A 14,322-nucleotide genomic window follows, 5' to 3' on the forward strand; every position below is an offset into this window, starting at 1 on the left:
CTTCTCTCTGCGTTTTGTCAGCAATATGCCCCCCTCCCCCTTCCCTACTGACTCTAAAGAGAAAAGACCATAAGAATTGGGGAAGATGGTTGCCTGAGGAAGCACCGGGCGGGGAGGGGTGCTGGCCACAGATCCGAGGAGCAGAGGGGCCCGAAGTGGGACGACCACAGGTCAGGGCCTGGGGACGGGGCAGGAGGGTGGGGAACGACCCGCGAGGAAGCCTTCCAGACTGATCTTCGGGCCCAGGACGCTCAGCCTGCCTTCCAGGCGAGGGGCCGGCGGCCCCCCCCACCACACCCCGCCGGCCAACAGAAGCACTTTCCACGCGGGTAGGAGCAGCGTCTTTAATGGGCCCCGCCTCCCACGCCAGCTAAGCCGCCCCCCTTGCGCGCAGCCTTGGCCTCCTCCACCGCGGCGCGCAGGGCCCGGGCAGGGTCCCCGCGGAGCCCGGCCAACGCCCCGAGCAGCCCAGCGGCGCCGTCCCCCGCACGGAGCTTCCGGCCGCTCAGGAAATAGTGGGGCAGCGTCCCGGCCTCGAGCACACGGCCCAGCTCATCCAGCAGCCCGAGGCAGCAGGCGCCCGCGTTCTCCGGCCGCGCGAGATAGAGCGCGGGCAGCCGCTCGCACGCCCAGTAGAGCAACGTCCGCAGGAGGTAGGGCGCCGCGGCCCGGGTCCCGGCCACCAGCGGGCGCAGCAGCGCCTGGGCCGCCGCGTGCGCTTGCAGCAGCGGAGCGGGTATGCGCGCCTTGAGCGCCAGCTCCTGGCGGGCGAAGCAGAGCTGCCAGCCGGAGGCGCCTGGCTGCTCGCTGTGGCCGCCGGGCACCAGGTAGAAGGATGACGACTCGGAGGCCAGCGGGCCGGCCCACGAGTGGCTCCGAGCGCCCTCGGGCCAGCCGGCCACCGACACCACGGGAATCAGGTCGAAGAGCAGGAGGTGGCGCGGGGGCTCCGGCGTGGCCAGGAGGACGGTGGTGAACCCCGCGTGGCGGGCTGCGTGGACCAAGCGCGGGGCACCCGGGACCGGGAACAGGGACTCGGCGACCGCGGCCAGCGAAGCAAAGAACCACGCGGCCACCTGGGCGGGGCAAAGCGTGGGCCATGCCTCCCACCCCTCCGTCTGCTGCAGGCCTGGGCTAACGACGGCTGCTTTCGTGACGTCACCATTCAGGTTTTCCAGCGGGGTGGGAAAGCCAAGATCCATGATGCCTTGCCCAGGCGGCTCTTGCCCCGAAACGTTAGGAGGTGCTTTTTCCAAAGCCACGTTTGGATCAGCCTCAGTGACAGAACCGTGCGGCCGGTCCACGGAGCTTTGCCGGCTCTTGGGACTTCCTTCACTTTCGGTTCGGTGGGTGGAATCACGTCCTCCTGGGGCTGGAGGTCCTAGGCAATCCTGCCATGCCTCCCGGACCGAGGTTCCGCGTATGCGCTCTGGGAGGCACAGCCACGCGTAAGAGGAGTCCACGTCCAGTCGCAGCTCCTGCCCGGTGCCGTCTAGCGAAAACACGGGCACTAGGAGTGTAAAGCCGGCGTCGTAATGAGGTCCCCGGACGTAGGGACCTAAGGGTGCAGGTCCCAGATCCAGGGAGCCCTCGCGAACCCCGCCACGAAGCAGCAAGAGCTCCGCTTGGGGAGGAAAGCGGGGGTCCCGGCGGTGAATAAGACCTACAAGAAAAGACAGGATCGGGAGGGCACGACCCAAAGCTGGGACGGGACGGGGCGGGGCGGGGCGGGACTGGACGGGGAGGGACTGAGAACCGCCAGCACCCGAAGGCAGGGAGAGTTACTTACCCAGCAAAGAGAAGACAAAGTCCTTGGCCCGGAGGAGGTCTGGCCCCGGCTTGGGCGCGTCACTCCAGCTTTCCTGCACACCCAGCTCCTGGATCAGCTGGGTTAGTTCCTGCAGCTGCGCTCCAGAGCAAAAGTCGATGTCCGTGAGCGGCCGGGCGGGGGCTGGGGGCGGCGGGCCCCACCAGGGCGCACTCCCCCAGACCGCGGAAGCCATGCAGCTCAATCGTTTGGGGCTAGGGGAAAACACGGACGGGAGGAAGCTTAGACGGGCCGTTCCTTTGCTGCCAAAAAGTCGCCCGCGTTCTTCTCGCTTCCCCAGGCCCAGCGAGCGAGCGAGCGAGCCCAAGCACAGTTCGTCAACGGGTCTGCAGATGGAGGGCTCTAAATTTAGTCTTGAAAACGAACCAGTAAATACCTCCTCCGGCGTTGCCCTTTTCTCACACGCTGGTCCCCGCCCCCATGGAGCGGCTCACCTGACTCAGCAGGTAAAAAGTAGCCGTTAGGCCCCTCCTGCGGGATGAAATAGCTAGTCTCCGCCGCCGCCCCTTGTCTACCTCCACTCACCTATTTGGGAAGGGAAGAGGCTTGTGGCCTGCGGCTTCCCTCTCAGGGGCAGCTGCAAGGGCTGGGAAGGGAACGGATGGAAAGGTTCAACAGGTGTCTTCTTCCTGTAGCTCCCAGGGCCACGCCCCCCATTGCGACCACGCCCCCTTCTGGCCGCCGGCCTGGTGGTTCCGGGCGGGCCTCGCCTCCAGCCAGAGCTCAGTCACTCTTCCCTCCGCTGAGATCTCGCGCTGTCCTGGGGGTTGTAGTTTGTTTTCCGAGCTACCAGGGCGTTGGGGCCACGCCCCCACATCCTTTCCTGTTCCGCTGAAGTAGTGCCTGATGGAAGTTGTAGTTTCTATGGAGAGCAACTGTTCGTGACTTTCGAGCCCAGGTCAGCCAGGCACAAAAACATCCCGTGGGGTTGGGACAGAGGATGGATCTGAACAGCAGATAATAGTGGGGGACACACCCCAGAGCCCGGGGAGAAATAGGGGTCTCCGCATCCCTTGTGTGAGTGGAGGAGCCCTAATCGCTTAGACCTAGGAGGGTTCGTCCAAGCGATTCTAACTGCATTTTATTTTATTTTTTAAGTTTATTTTGAGAGAGAGAGAGAATCCCAAGCATTGTCGGTGAAGACCCCTCAATATGGGACCGGAAGTCACAAACCTCGAGATCGTGACCTGAGTGGATTGGCGTGCTTAGCCGACTGAGCCACCCAGGTGCCCCCCATAACTGCATTTTAGAGAAGAGACTGCAGCCTACGAAGGTTGCCCATGATAGAGCTGAGCCAGAGGGGTGTCGGAAAGCGGCTCGCAGCTGGGTGGGGAGGCATCTCTTTGGAGTCAGGGGTAAGCAAGAACACACAGGAGGTGACCCAGGAATACACATCTGGCTCAGGGAAGGGACCTGCATATTAATGATGCCCACCTCAGACACGAGTGAGGGCAGGGGAAAAAAAAAAAAAACACTTTGACATCTGCCAGCTCGTGTATGTACATGGAAGAGTTATCAGGACCAAAAAATCAAGTCCAGAGGAAAATCCCAGCTGGGCTGGGGCAGGGCAAGGGGAAATTATCAAGAGAAGAAATGGCTTTCAGTTACCACGGCTATCAGAGGCACAGCTTAAGTCGGGGATGAGACTAGGAGCCAGAACGAGAAGACAGAGCCACAGGAAACCAGGGAGAGGCTCACAGCTCAGACCAACCCATGGCTGGACCAGGTGCCCTCCCCTCTCCTCCCACCCTGGGGACTGGGTCTGAAGTGAGATAAGCCTGAGTCAATGGCAAGAGAATGAAGCAGAGACACCGAGAAAAATTATAGTGGCCTGTGGAGGGGACCTCTCAGAATCCAGAGCTCAATTTGGGGAGCCCAGAAATCAGGGGTTCCTAGTCATTGACAAAGAGAACCCTTCTCCCTCGGCCACCTCGAGCCCCAAAACACAGCCCAGAACTGGGGAGGCAAGTTCCCATATATCTGGCTGTGACCCAAGAGACCTGATTGAGAAAACTGAGGACGAGGCTCTATCTCACAATTTTGGGGTGATCAGGCACAGGGCACCCCTACATCTTCCCTCCTCCCCAGAGGGTGACCTCTCAGTCACACTAAAAACAATGAAGTTCTCTGGGTTCTGGGGGAGCTTTGACGATGGTGGGTTTGGGTGACTAGCGAAAGGAAAAGTTTCTCTAAACTCTAAATAAAACGCTGCCATCCATCAGGATTTTCTGCGACGATGGAAATGTTCTGAATCTGTGCCGTCCAATATAGTAGCCACCCGTGCCTACTGAGCCCTTGAAATGGAGATGCTGAGACTGAGGAACAGGATTTTACTTTTTGTTTTTGTTTTGTCTTCATTTTTTTAAAGTAGGGGGCTTGAACTCGTGAGCCCGAGATCAAGAATTACGCGCCCCACCTACTGTGCCAGGCGCCCCTGAAGTTTGTTTACTTTTCATTAAATTACGTTTTAATCGCCATATGTGGCCAGTGGCTACTGTATCGGACAATGCAGCTCGAGGGCCTTGGGGACAATGGGTTTCGCTACGTGGCAATGCAGGAGCAGGGACAAGGCTAGCATCGGTCTTCCTGAGGCCCCGTGGCTGGCCAGCGTCGGGAATGGGGCTGGGGTGGATGTCCTCAATCAACCACAGAACACTTCTCTTGCCTCTTTATTCCCAATGCACCTTTGTCCCCTCTTTTTCCAGGGTCCTCACCACTCCCTGATGTCCCCACTCCCTGATGGTCTCCGGTGAGTTGCTGGGTGCCTCTTGGCGAATGCGCCTGGGAGACAGAGCTTCGCACTTGTCCCTGCCCAGCTGTCTTTGGCGGGCGTCAAAGACCACGTGCCCTACCCGGGTGCCCGACCCAGGACAGTAGGGCCTCCAGTTGTTTTGGGGAGGCATAGACTTCTGGCGATAGTTCTGGCAGGCCGAAGGGATGGCGTTCACGGGACGATACACCCAGTCTTGGCTGCCTGCTCGCCGGGGGGATGGCTGCAGCTCGATCAGTACGGGTACCTCTGAGAAGGTGTGCAGGTCACTGTAGACCACCTGGGGTTTGGAGGAGTAGGAGTTCTGACTCAGTGGAACAGAAATCCATGATAGGCGCTGCTCTGGACCCTCCTTCCGAGGAGCCTCCTCGGGTACAAATGACTTTGTCATTTGTGTTGACTTTGGGGTCTGAGGTAGGCCCGAGACCTGGACAGTGTCAGTACCTAGGACAAGGCCTGGGTTCTTGTGGTGGTCGGGACTTGGGGTAAGGCACGAATCCTTGCAGAGGCCCGATCCCCCATTAAGGCCTTGAGTCCTGGGGAGGCCATGGTCTTGGGTAAGGGCTGGGCCCTTGTGGGGGCCAGGATCTTGATTGATTCCTGGGTACTTGTGGAAGCTAGGGTCTTGGGTGCGTTCTGGGCTCCTGTGAATTCCAACATCGTGTGTATGGCCGCATCTCCTTTCGACTTCAGTGGCTTGTGTAAGGCCTGGATTCTTATGGAGATCAGAATCTTGAGTAAGGCCTACGCTTCTGTAGACTCCAGAATCTTGGGGAAGGCCTGTGTTCTTGTAGTCTCCTGAGTCTTGGGTAAGGCCTGAGCCCTTATGAAGGCCAGAGGTTTGGACCAAGCCTGGACTTTTGTTGACTCCAGAGTCTTGGGCAAGGTATGGGCTCTTACGTGGGCAAGAATCTTGGGGAAGGTCTAGACTCCTAGAGACTCCCGACTCATTCGCATTACCTGTACTCTTATAACCTCCAGAACCTTGAGAAGGGCCTGGGCTGTTATGGAGACCAGTTGTTTGGGAGCAATCTTGGCTTTTATAGAGTATAGTCTCTTGGTTTTGTTCTAGATTCCTATAGACTCCAGAGTTTTGCATAAAGCCCGAGCTCCTCTGAATGTCAGAAGTTTGGGGAAATGGTGTGTTTTTGTGGAGGTCAGAAGGTTGGGTGAGACATGGGCTCCTAGAGATACCTCCATCTTGAATAGGACCTAGATTCTTCTGGGGGCCAGAATCTTGGGTAAGGACTAGATTCTTGGGAAGTCCAGAGTCTTGGGAAGGGCTTGGACTCTTGTAAAGATAGGGGTCTTGGGGAAGGCCTGGGGGCTTGTTCAGGCCAAGATCTTGAACAAGGCCTGGGTTCTTGTAGGGGCCTGGATCTGGGGCAAGGCCTGGGTTCCTAGGAACTCTTGAGTCTCTTGAAAGGTTTGGAGTCCTTTGGAGGTCAGAGTTTTGGTTGAGGCCCGGACTCTCGTGAAGCTCAGGGGCCTGGGGTTGGATTGGGGGTTGGAACGTCTTGGAGAGCTGGGGAGGGATGGGAAACTGGGAGGAGGGGGTGGATGGAGAAGACTTGGAGGCTGGGGGGTTTTGATGGTTGGAGAGTTGACGGAGGACGAAGGATTTGGGAGGCATAAGAGGCAGAGATAGAGTGCATGGTGGAGGAATAGTGCCCGGCACGCTCTGGCCACCGGTTGGAGAATGAACGCAAGGTTGGGAAGGTATGGCGCCCTTGGAGTAGACCACGCACTTGGGGTAGACTGGAGTCTGGGAGTCTGTGTGTTTCCTCTCAGAGCTGCAAGGGTGGAAGCTGCAGTAAGGGAAGGTCTTGGGCTGCAGGAACTTGTCTTTGGCGTCATTTGAGATCTTCCATTCCATATTCCCCAACTCCAGGTAACCCAGTATGGACCCTGCGGAGGGCTTGGCACTGTCCCCACTATGTGGCTTCGGTGTCTGCTCCGCTGCACCAGAACTGCCCAGACCCTGCCCCTCTTGGGCCCTGGGGAGGGTGCCCAAGTCCTTTCTGGAATACCCAGAGTTCTGGGGCGGGCACACGTGGCATAAGTTCTGCTTTGCCCTGCGGGCATCGTAGACCACCTGGCCAGTGGAGAGGCCTTGGCTGAAGGCAGTCGGGGTAGAGGGAATAGGAGTTAGGATGGGGGTAGGTATGGTGGCAGAGACAGAGATAGGAATAGGGACAGGAGCGGTAGTCAGGGTCATGACCAGAGCTGAGGTTGGGACAGAGATTGAGCCAGGGGCTGGGGTAGCAGTTGGGGGAGGCACTGGGGCAGAGGCGGGAGCAGGGAGCAGGGTGTGAGGGGTGGGGGTATAGGTCACAGGAGCATGGGCCAGAGGGAAGGCTGGGGCATGGGCTATTGTGTGCTCGGGACTGTGACCCAGGGAATGGGCTGAGGGGTGCTCAGGGTCATGGGCCTGGGCAGCAGTGTGCTGGGTGTGCTCAGGGGTGAGGCCTGGGGGATGTGGAGAGGCCTGGGCTGAGGCATGCTCGGGGGCAGGGGCTGGGGAGAGGATCTGGGCTTGGGGGTCGGGGTGCTCAGGAGTGAGGGCCGGGGAGGAGGGCTGGTCCTGGAGGGGGTTGTGCTCAGGGGTGTGGGCTGGGGGGGAGATCTGGGTCTGGGTCTGGTCCTGGAGGGGGTTGTGCTCAGGGGTGTGGGCTGGGGGGGAGGTCTGGGTCTGGGTCTGGGCCTGGAGGGGGATGTGCTCAGGGGTGTGGGCTGGGGGGGAGGTCTGGGTCTGGGTCTGGGCCTGGAGGGGGTTGTGCTCAGGGGTGTGGGCTGGGGGGGAGGTCTGGGTCTGGGTCTGGGCCTGGAGGGGGTTGTGCTCAGGGGTGTGGGCTGGCGGGGAGATCTGGGCCTGGGCCGAGTCGTAGTCTGGGGTCTTAGTCTTGCTCTCGGGCAAGTGGAGGGGAGCCATGTCTGCCTCGCTCATCCTGGGGAACTGGGAAGGTGTCTCGTGCCTGGAGAGGAAGGGCGCCCGGGCCTCTAAGGCTGTGACCTGAGGGGCCTCCCCGGCTCCCATCACCCCTTCCTTCCACAGTCCCCATGGCGCGTCCACAGGACCCCCTGCGTGTCCACCCCGAGGCGGCATCCAGCGGCACCCGGAGGCCTTCTCGTCGTTTCTGTCTACTCTCCAGGAGTCCAGATGGTCGGAGCGCCCCGGCAGGAAGCGCCGATGGTAGCCGGAAGGGACTCTCGAGCACAGGTTCTTGGGGTCCTCGGAGCAGCACGCGCACGTGGGACGGTGGCCCACGCCTCTGGCTTGTTTGTCTGCAGGGAAATCGGGATGGGACGAGGCCCGGCTTCCCGAGGGGCCCGAGAAAGGGGGACAGGCCCACATCCCCTTGAGGCCACGCTGGGGCCCGCTCACCTTTGGGGAAGAGGTGACGGAAGAGGATCCTCAGGTTGCTCTTCAGATGCCTCCAGAGCTGAGGGACGCGGGGAAAGGGGGAGTCCGGAAGTGGGGTGAGCCCCGAAGGCCCGCTGCCCTCCCGCCTCGGCCCCTTTGAGGCCCCCCGTCCCCCGCCCCTGGTGCCCAGCCCTGCCCTGACCAGAGTCACCACGTTGATCCCCACATTGAGCAAGATGAAGCTGCCCAGAATCAGAAGAATTGAGTCTCCGAGGTCCTGGCACTTCCTGGGGTGGGTGCCAGAGCACCCTGGCGCTCCGGGGTGGGCTCGCTGTCCCATGGCCGGGGGTCCCAGGACTGCCTGGGCCCCCTGGCCCCCACATACTCGCTAGGAGCCAGGCTCCTCTGGCGGGGGAGGGGGAGAAGGACTGGGTCATAATGGGGCGGGCGGCTGGGGTCACAATGAGGGAGGGCCGGGGACAGTGTGCCCTGGTAACTAGGTCACCTGAGCCCGGACGGTCAGGTGGGGCCTGGAAGCCCGCGTGCCTGCCCCGCGGCCCTGGCTGGGTCCCCCACTGCCCGCTGCCTCACTCCATCAAACACGCACATTCCATCCCCTTGGCGGCTCCTGAGGCCGGGGAGACCTTGGCCTCAGAGCCCTGGGGAAGGCCCGGCTGGACCCCAGAGCCCTGGCATGCTTCCTGCCCTTCCCCGGGCCGTGGTCCCGGCTCTGCCCACACGTGGAACCCACGGGTCTGGAATCTGACCTCACGGTCTCGCGTGGGGCTGCGCCTCTGAGCCCACTTTGGGATCAGGGCGACGGGGACCCAGCGTAGGTGCTCAGGGACCCGTGGTTTGGAGTCTGCCGCTGCAAGATGTCCTTGGTGCGTGGCACGGGACCGTGGGGGCCTGCGGGGGCGGGGGGGGGGTGGCCGCCGCCGAGGGGAGCCTCACGCCGATAAGGGGACACTGGCTTCTCGTGTCAGGAAGCCAAGAGCAGGGACCCGGGCTGGCAGGAGGAGGGGACGCTTCCAAGCCACAGAGCATCACAGCGCTTCCTGGACTTTGGGCTCTTTATTCCTCTCTCCACGCCCCCCCCACCGCCCGCGTTCCCCGCCGGTCAGTGGAGTTTCCCGTTCCGGCTCCTGTGCAGGGAGGGCCTGGAGGCCGAGGTGCAGGGGGGCGGCAGGGAGCTGGCCCGCGCTCTGCTCTCCTGGACCTGCCGCTTCAGCTCCAGGCTGTCGTATACCTGGTAGCTGCCATTGGCCCCCGGGGTCCGGCTGAGTGGCCTGAAGGTGGGCTGGGCTGGGGGCGGCTCGGGAGCCTGGGCTTCGGGCAGGGGCTGGGAGGAGCGGGGCAGCAGGGCTGAGCCGGGAGCCGGGGCCCGTCGGTGGGAGGTCTCGCCCAGCACGGTGAGGGATGCGGTGGTCAGAGGGTGCCGGGCGGGCGTTGCCTCGGTGCTTTCGCCGGTCCGGCGCCGAACCTCGTGGGGGTCCTGGGCGCCTTGGCCCAAGTGCCCCGTGGATGGGTGGGGGCTGCGGTTGGACTGGCTGTGAGCGTGGCCAGGGAGGCTCTGCCGGTGGGCCTGGGGGGAGCAGGGCTCCCGGGCCTCGGGCCGGGACCCCCGGGGCACCAGGGCACAGGGGGGTCCGGAGCCCTCCAGACCACGCCGCCGCTGATCCCGGGAGTCATGGAGTAGCTGGGCCCCTGAGGGGTAAGGGCTGTGTTCCGCGGGGACTCGGGAGGGGCCGGGGGGCAGCCGGCGGGGGGGGCGGTGGAGACGGGGTCTGGCGCTCAGCCTCCAGATTGCCCCAGATTCGGGACTGGGGGCAGTGGGGCCCGTAGGACTGCAGCCTCAGCTCCGACTTGGCCTCCACGCGCCTGGCCATGCGGCGCAGCTCAGGTGACAGGTACAGAGAAGGTGGTGGCAGGCTGGCCAGGATCCCACCCTGGCGGCCCCACAGCCCCAAGTTGGAGGGCAGGCCCACCGGCTGGTAGAGCCCTCCCCAGCCCCGCCATGGGTACTTGGGGTGCGGGAAGGATAGGTCATCCTCCTCCAGGCAGGAGTCTAGGTTGTCCTCATCAAAGGAGGGCACTGGCCGCAGCTGTGACATCTTGCGGCTGTGACAGTGACTGTGGAAGACGGAGCGGTTGGGGGGGAAATGCCTATGGTTCCTCAGTCCCCACTGGTGGCTGCAGGGGCGGTGGCGGCCGGGGTGCCGGCCACGGCGGTGGCTGCAGCGGCGGTGGCGGCGACAGCTGCAGCGGGGGCTGCGGAGACGGCGGTAGGAGGAAGAGCGATGGCAGGTGGGCCAGGCCATCTTCACTTCTACAGGGTCCAGGGCACAGTGGATGTGAACGTCTTGGGTCTTGGCCGGGGCGTCTTTGGGGGAACCTTCGGAAGCCTGGAAGATTTCATCTGGGGGCGACGAGAGTCCGTGAGGACAGGGTGAATGTCAGAAGAGCTCGGGGTTGGGAACGGTGCGCCTGGGTTTCTAGGGTGGTGATGGTGGCATCGGGGGGCGGTGTCCCCTATCTCTCTTGCTGCCATACTCACTTTTCAGATGAATCCACTGTATCATCTTGTCTAAGGCATTCTGGAGTTCATGCCACATCTGGGGGTACGGTGGGGTGGGAGTGAAGACCATGCCCGCCCCCAGCCCTCTCCACCCCGGGGGGGCGGGGTGGCCCACGGCCATGCCGTCACTGACCGCAGTTACCACGTTGATCCCAATGTTGACAAGAATGACGAGACCCAGCAGCAGGAGCAGTAAGTCGTTGGCACCCTGGGGAGCTTCTTGGTATTGACTGCAGGACCCCAGGCTGTCATAATAGAGCTGGTTTTCCATGGTGGGGGGGTCCTAGGGCCACCTGGGCCACCGCGCCCCCCCCCCCCCCACCCGCCCCGACCACACTGTGCTCATGCCAGGACCTGGGGACACCTACCAGCTGGTGAGGCTGTTGGGTCACAATGAGGCACATGGCAGGGGAGTCACAATGAGCATCGCTTTTATCCACTTGGCTTGCTCTTTATATGGCCGTCTCTGACCTTGGCTGCCACCTGATGGGAGTCCAGTCCCCAGATACCCCAGAGCTCCCTTTGTCTCTCTGTCTCCCTAGGGCTTTGCTTAAGTCAACACCTGATTGCGGATTTGCAAAATATGGTGGCTGTGGGTACAAGACAGTCTTCATAGGGACGGAATCAGCCAGAAAGGATTTCCTCCAGTGCGTTGTTCTTTCGAGACCTTAGGGCAGCTTAGTAGCCTGATGGAACTCTCCACCCGCGCCCACTTGGGGCCAGCAGCTAAGGTGACAGCGAGAGTCCCCTCTAGGGTTGCAGTTTTCTCTCCCTGTCCTGCCAGTGGCTGCAGCCATAGGCGTTGTGGTCACTGAACCCAGCGACTGCTTGGCTTCAGAGCAAGACTGACCGCCAACCGTGGTCTCTCCCCTTCCTAACCCACTGCCCTCCCACTGGCCCATCCCTCCAAGTTGAAACACTGTTGGCTCCCACCTTAAGAAAAAAAACTCATGAAATACACAAAGCACAGCACAGATGTAACTGTCGATGTGCCAAAAGGAGTCTTCTTTTAAACCAGGTTCGTCGCTGGGGGTCCGTGCAAGTGGTGCCCCGGGGACCTCTAGTCTTTTGTTGGCTTGAGGAACAACTCGGCAAAAAAATAAAGGAAGAGCCGACGGGCAGGGCGTTTCCCCTCCAGCCTCCAAACGCCTAGTAGGTACATACTCACTGAAGGGAATCAGCTTAAAGCAGGCTGATTCACAAAGGGCCTTCCAGGACTCCACCTGCTACGGAAGGTGAGGTCCGAGCTGCTTCCGCCTGGGCGCCTGCCCTCACGTGGCTTCCCTTCCCTAAGGTCGTGCCTGTGCACGTGTACGTGGGTGCATGCCTGTGACCCCAACTGTCTAGGATTGGGGTAGGGCCTGAGTGTCCCTGCTCTCTGTGGATGGAATATTCTGACGAGTTCACACCGCAAGCTGAGGAAGGTGGGAGGTTCTGCTGGGCCAGGCTGACTCGGTGGCCGTGAAATCTACCTGTGAAATCTACCCGAGGCCTCAGGGGCCGCGAGGTTGATCCCTGGTGTCTGTGTGACCGCGAATAAGTCCCTTATCCTCTCTGAGCCTCGCTCTCCTCATTGTGACAGGCAGGTGCTAATCAGAGGAGCGAAGTCACAGAGAATGTCCCCAGGATTTCATCCTCTGCTCTGAGCCTGCTCTGGGGTACGAGAGCCTCAGGTCCCGGCCGGGAAATTCTGAAGGCCTGGATCTCTCGGCCGGCCGGCCACCCTCCAAGAAACCAGGGCTTAAGAGGCAACCACACCGCGCCCTGTGGCTGCAGCCTACCTCTGGCGGAAACCAGGCCGCTCGAGGGCTGGGGCCATGGGGATGGGGTCCCCCTCTAGTGCAGGTCTGCCTGAGGATCTGGGGAGGGATTTGGGGGGCCTGGTCTGGGCACAAAGGGAAACAGGGGAGCTACAGGTGGGAACGTTGGAAGGAAGAAAGAGCTGCGGGCAGGGCCCAGGGCAGCCAAGAGGTGGATGAGGGTCCTTAGGGCTCTCTAGGCCCTGTTGCCAGGGAGAGCGTTGTCTTAGCGACCAGGGCTTTTGGGTGCCGTGGGGGCCCTGGCACCCCCCTCCCCCCCACACCATCACAAACCACCTCCTCTCTTCCTTTTATTTGTCTCCCGGTCACCTCTCTGCCAGGGAACGGTATACCCAGTCCTTGCCCGTCCCCTCGGCATTGCTGGACTTGGAGATCAGCGGGTAGCAGTGGGACAGGGCCTCTACCTCGCGGGTCAGCTCCCGGAGGCGCCGCCTCACTTCTCGGGCGTCATACAATACGCGGCGCGAGGAGGGGCGCCCGGGGAGGTCGGGGACGATTGCGGGGCCCTGGGCAGGGGGCGGGGCCGGAGGGGCAGGGGTGCCCTGCTCCTGCTCGGCCTGGGCCCCCACCCCCGCGCCCGCGCCCGCCCCGGAGTTGTCGTGGCTCAGGCCCTTTGGGCTCGGGGGTGGGGGGTTCACCGGGTACACGTAGGCCTCCAGGCCCAGCTCCGACTGCATCCCTCCTTTGAGGGGCTTTCCTTCTACGGTCTGCTGGAAGCGAATGGTGTGGGGAGCCCAGAGCCCCTGGGTGGATCGGAAGCTTTCCCAGTCTGCGCAGTGATCCCAGTTGTGGGAGCAGACTGCTGGGTGCCGATGTGGGGGCTTCTCGTCGTCGTCGGTGTCGGGGGCCCAGGCGACCGGGCGGTGCGCCCGGCGCCTCGAGGAGCCCCTGTGGCGATGGCGGCGAGTGGGTGGGGGGGGTCACGGTCATTTTCACGGGGTCCATGGTGCATCGAAGGTGGACCGCAGGGGCGCTCTCTTTCGGAGGCTGGGTCTGCTTCTCAGGTGAGGCTGGCTTAGGAGCTTCTGTGGATCGAGGGGAGGCGAGAGGCTGGGGGAGGGGGGGAGGCTGGTTCCTCCAGGGATGGGGAGGGCGGGGCGCGGGGTGGGGGGAGAGGGGGCACCGCCGGGGGTCTGAGAGGGGAGAGCCAGAGGGGAAGGGGCCGGCTCAGGGTCAGGCCTGGAGACCCCTGGGTCCTGCCTCTCCTGTGCCCCCAGCAGCCTCCGCTTACCTTTCTCATAAACGACGTGGAACACCCGATGTAAGAAGGCGCGGAGTCTGCGCCAGAGCTAGGTGATGGAGAACACAATGACCCCAGGCAGGCCCCGGCCACCAGGCTCTCCCCCAGCCCTCCTGCCGTCCCCCTCCCACCAGAACCGCCCTGACCAGCGTCACCATATTGATGCCAATGTTAATGCAGATGATGAGACCCAGCAGCAACAGGATGGAGTTGCCCAGGTCCTGACAGCTGTTGGTGCTGGAGCTGGGATATGAGGCCCACCCAGGCCGCGGCCGCTCAGCCATGGCCATGGGGGTCCCTAGGGCCACCGGGGCCCCTAGGCCCCCAGCCCACTGCGCCCACAGTGTCTGCCCGCCTGCCTGTCCCAGAAGCTCCTGGGGGTAAGTGGGTCACAATGATGCCGGGGCTCTCCCTCACAATGTGCCAAGAGGGAGAGTCTTGGGCCCGGGGCTGACCCTCTGGCCTGTCTGCTGTCTGCCCCCATCAGCCCCTGCCCGCTCCTCCTCTACACCAGGCTCAGCCCCTGCCCACACTTGGGCCCTGAACGGAACTCCCCAAACAACCCTGCCACCATAGCAGCCTCACCCCAGCACCCTTTCCCCCTTTCTCTCAGCCCTCGAAGCCATCAGCCGAGATGGGCTGTGGGCTCCGACTGCCTCCCCGGCGCGGGCAGGGGGGCCTCCCGACGGCTCGTTTCCTCGGGCCCCCACCCCCATCAGAGC

General features: G+C 62.5%; 4 protein-coding genes across 4 annotated transcripts; all 4 read right to left on the reverse strand.

Annotated features, from left to right (window-relative positions):
* Positions 1 to 330: 330 nt before the first annotated feature.
* Positions 331 to 3,564, reverse strand: TMEM102 (transmembrane protein 102). Its single transcript, XM_019413600.2, has 3 exons — positions 2,354 to 3,564; positions 1,790 to 2,022; positions 331 to 1,663 (listed from the first exon to the last, which is right to left on the reverse strand). Exons 2-3 carry the CDS (start codon positions 2,001 to 2,003, stop codon positions 345 to 347), a joined length of 1,533 nt encoding a protein of 510 aa, XP_019269145.1. The 5' UTR covers positions 2,004 to 2,022; positions 2,354 to 3,564; the 3' UTR covers positions 331 to 344.
* Positions 3,565 to 4,481: 917 nt separating this feature from the next.
* Positions 4,482 to 8,376, reverse strand: SPEM3 (SPEM family member 3). Its single transcript, XM_053892677.1, is given in 4 exon segments — positions 4,482 to 4,577; positions 4,579 to 7,883; positions 7,984 to 8,041; positions 8,165 to 8,376. Coding segments are annotated over 4 exon segments (3,540 nt in total). The 5' UTR covers positions 8,303 to 8,376; the 3' UTR covers positions 4,482 to 4,538.
* Positions 8,377 to 9,037: 661 nt separating this feature from the next.
* On the reverse strand, positions 9,038 to 10,866 carry SPEM2 (SPEM family member 2). The gene is given in 4 exon segments (XM_019413605.2): positions 9,038 to 9,733; positions 9,735 to 10,381; positions 10,520 to 10,577; positions 10,674 to 10,866. Coding segments are annotated over 4 exon segments (1,494 nt in total). The 5' UTR covers positions 10,812 to 10,866; the 3' UTR covers positions 9,038 to 9,082.
* Positions 10,867 to 12,637: 1,771 nt separating this feature from the next.
* SPEM1 (spermatid maturation 1) lies at positions 12,638 to 13,938 on the reverse strand. The gene is given in 4 exon segments (XM_019413607.2): positions 12,638 to 13,277; positions 13,279 to 13,385; positions 13,592 to 13,649; positions 13,747 to 13,938. Coding segments are annotated over 4 exon segments (921 nt in total). The 5' UTR covers positions 13,891 to 13,938; the 3' UTR covers positions 12,638 to 12,665.
* Positions 13,939 to 14,322: the final 384 nt, after the last annotated feature.

Source organism: Panthera pardus, unplaced genomic scaffold (assembly GCF_024362965.1).
Source record: "Panthera pardus isolate Hobbes unplaced genomic scaffold, ASM2436296v1 HiC_scaffold_3, whole genome shotgun sequence".
NCBI lineage: Eukaryota > Metazoa > Chordata > Mammalia > Carnivora > Felidae > Panthera > Panthera pardus.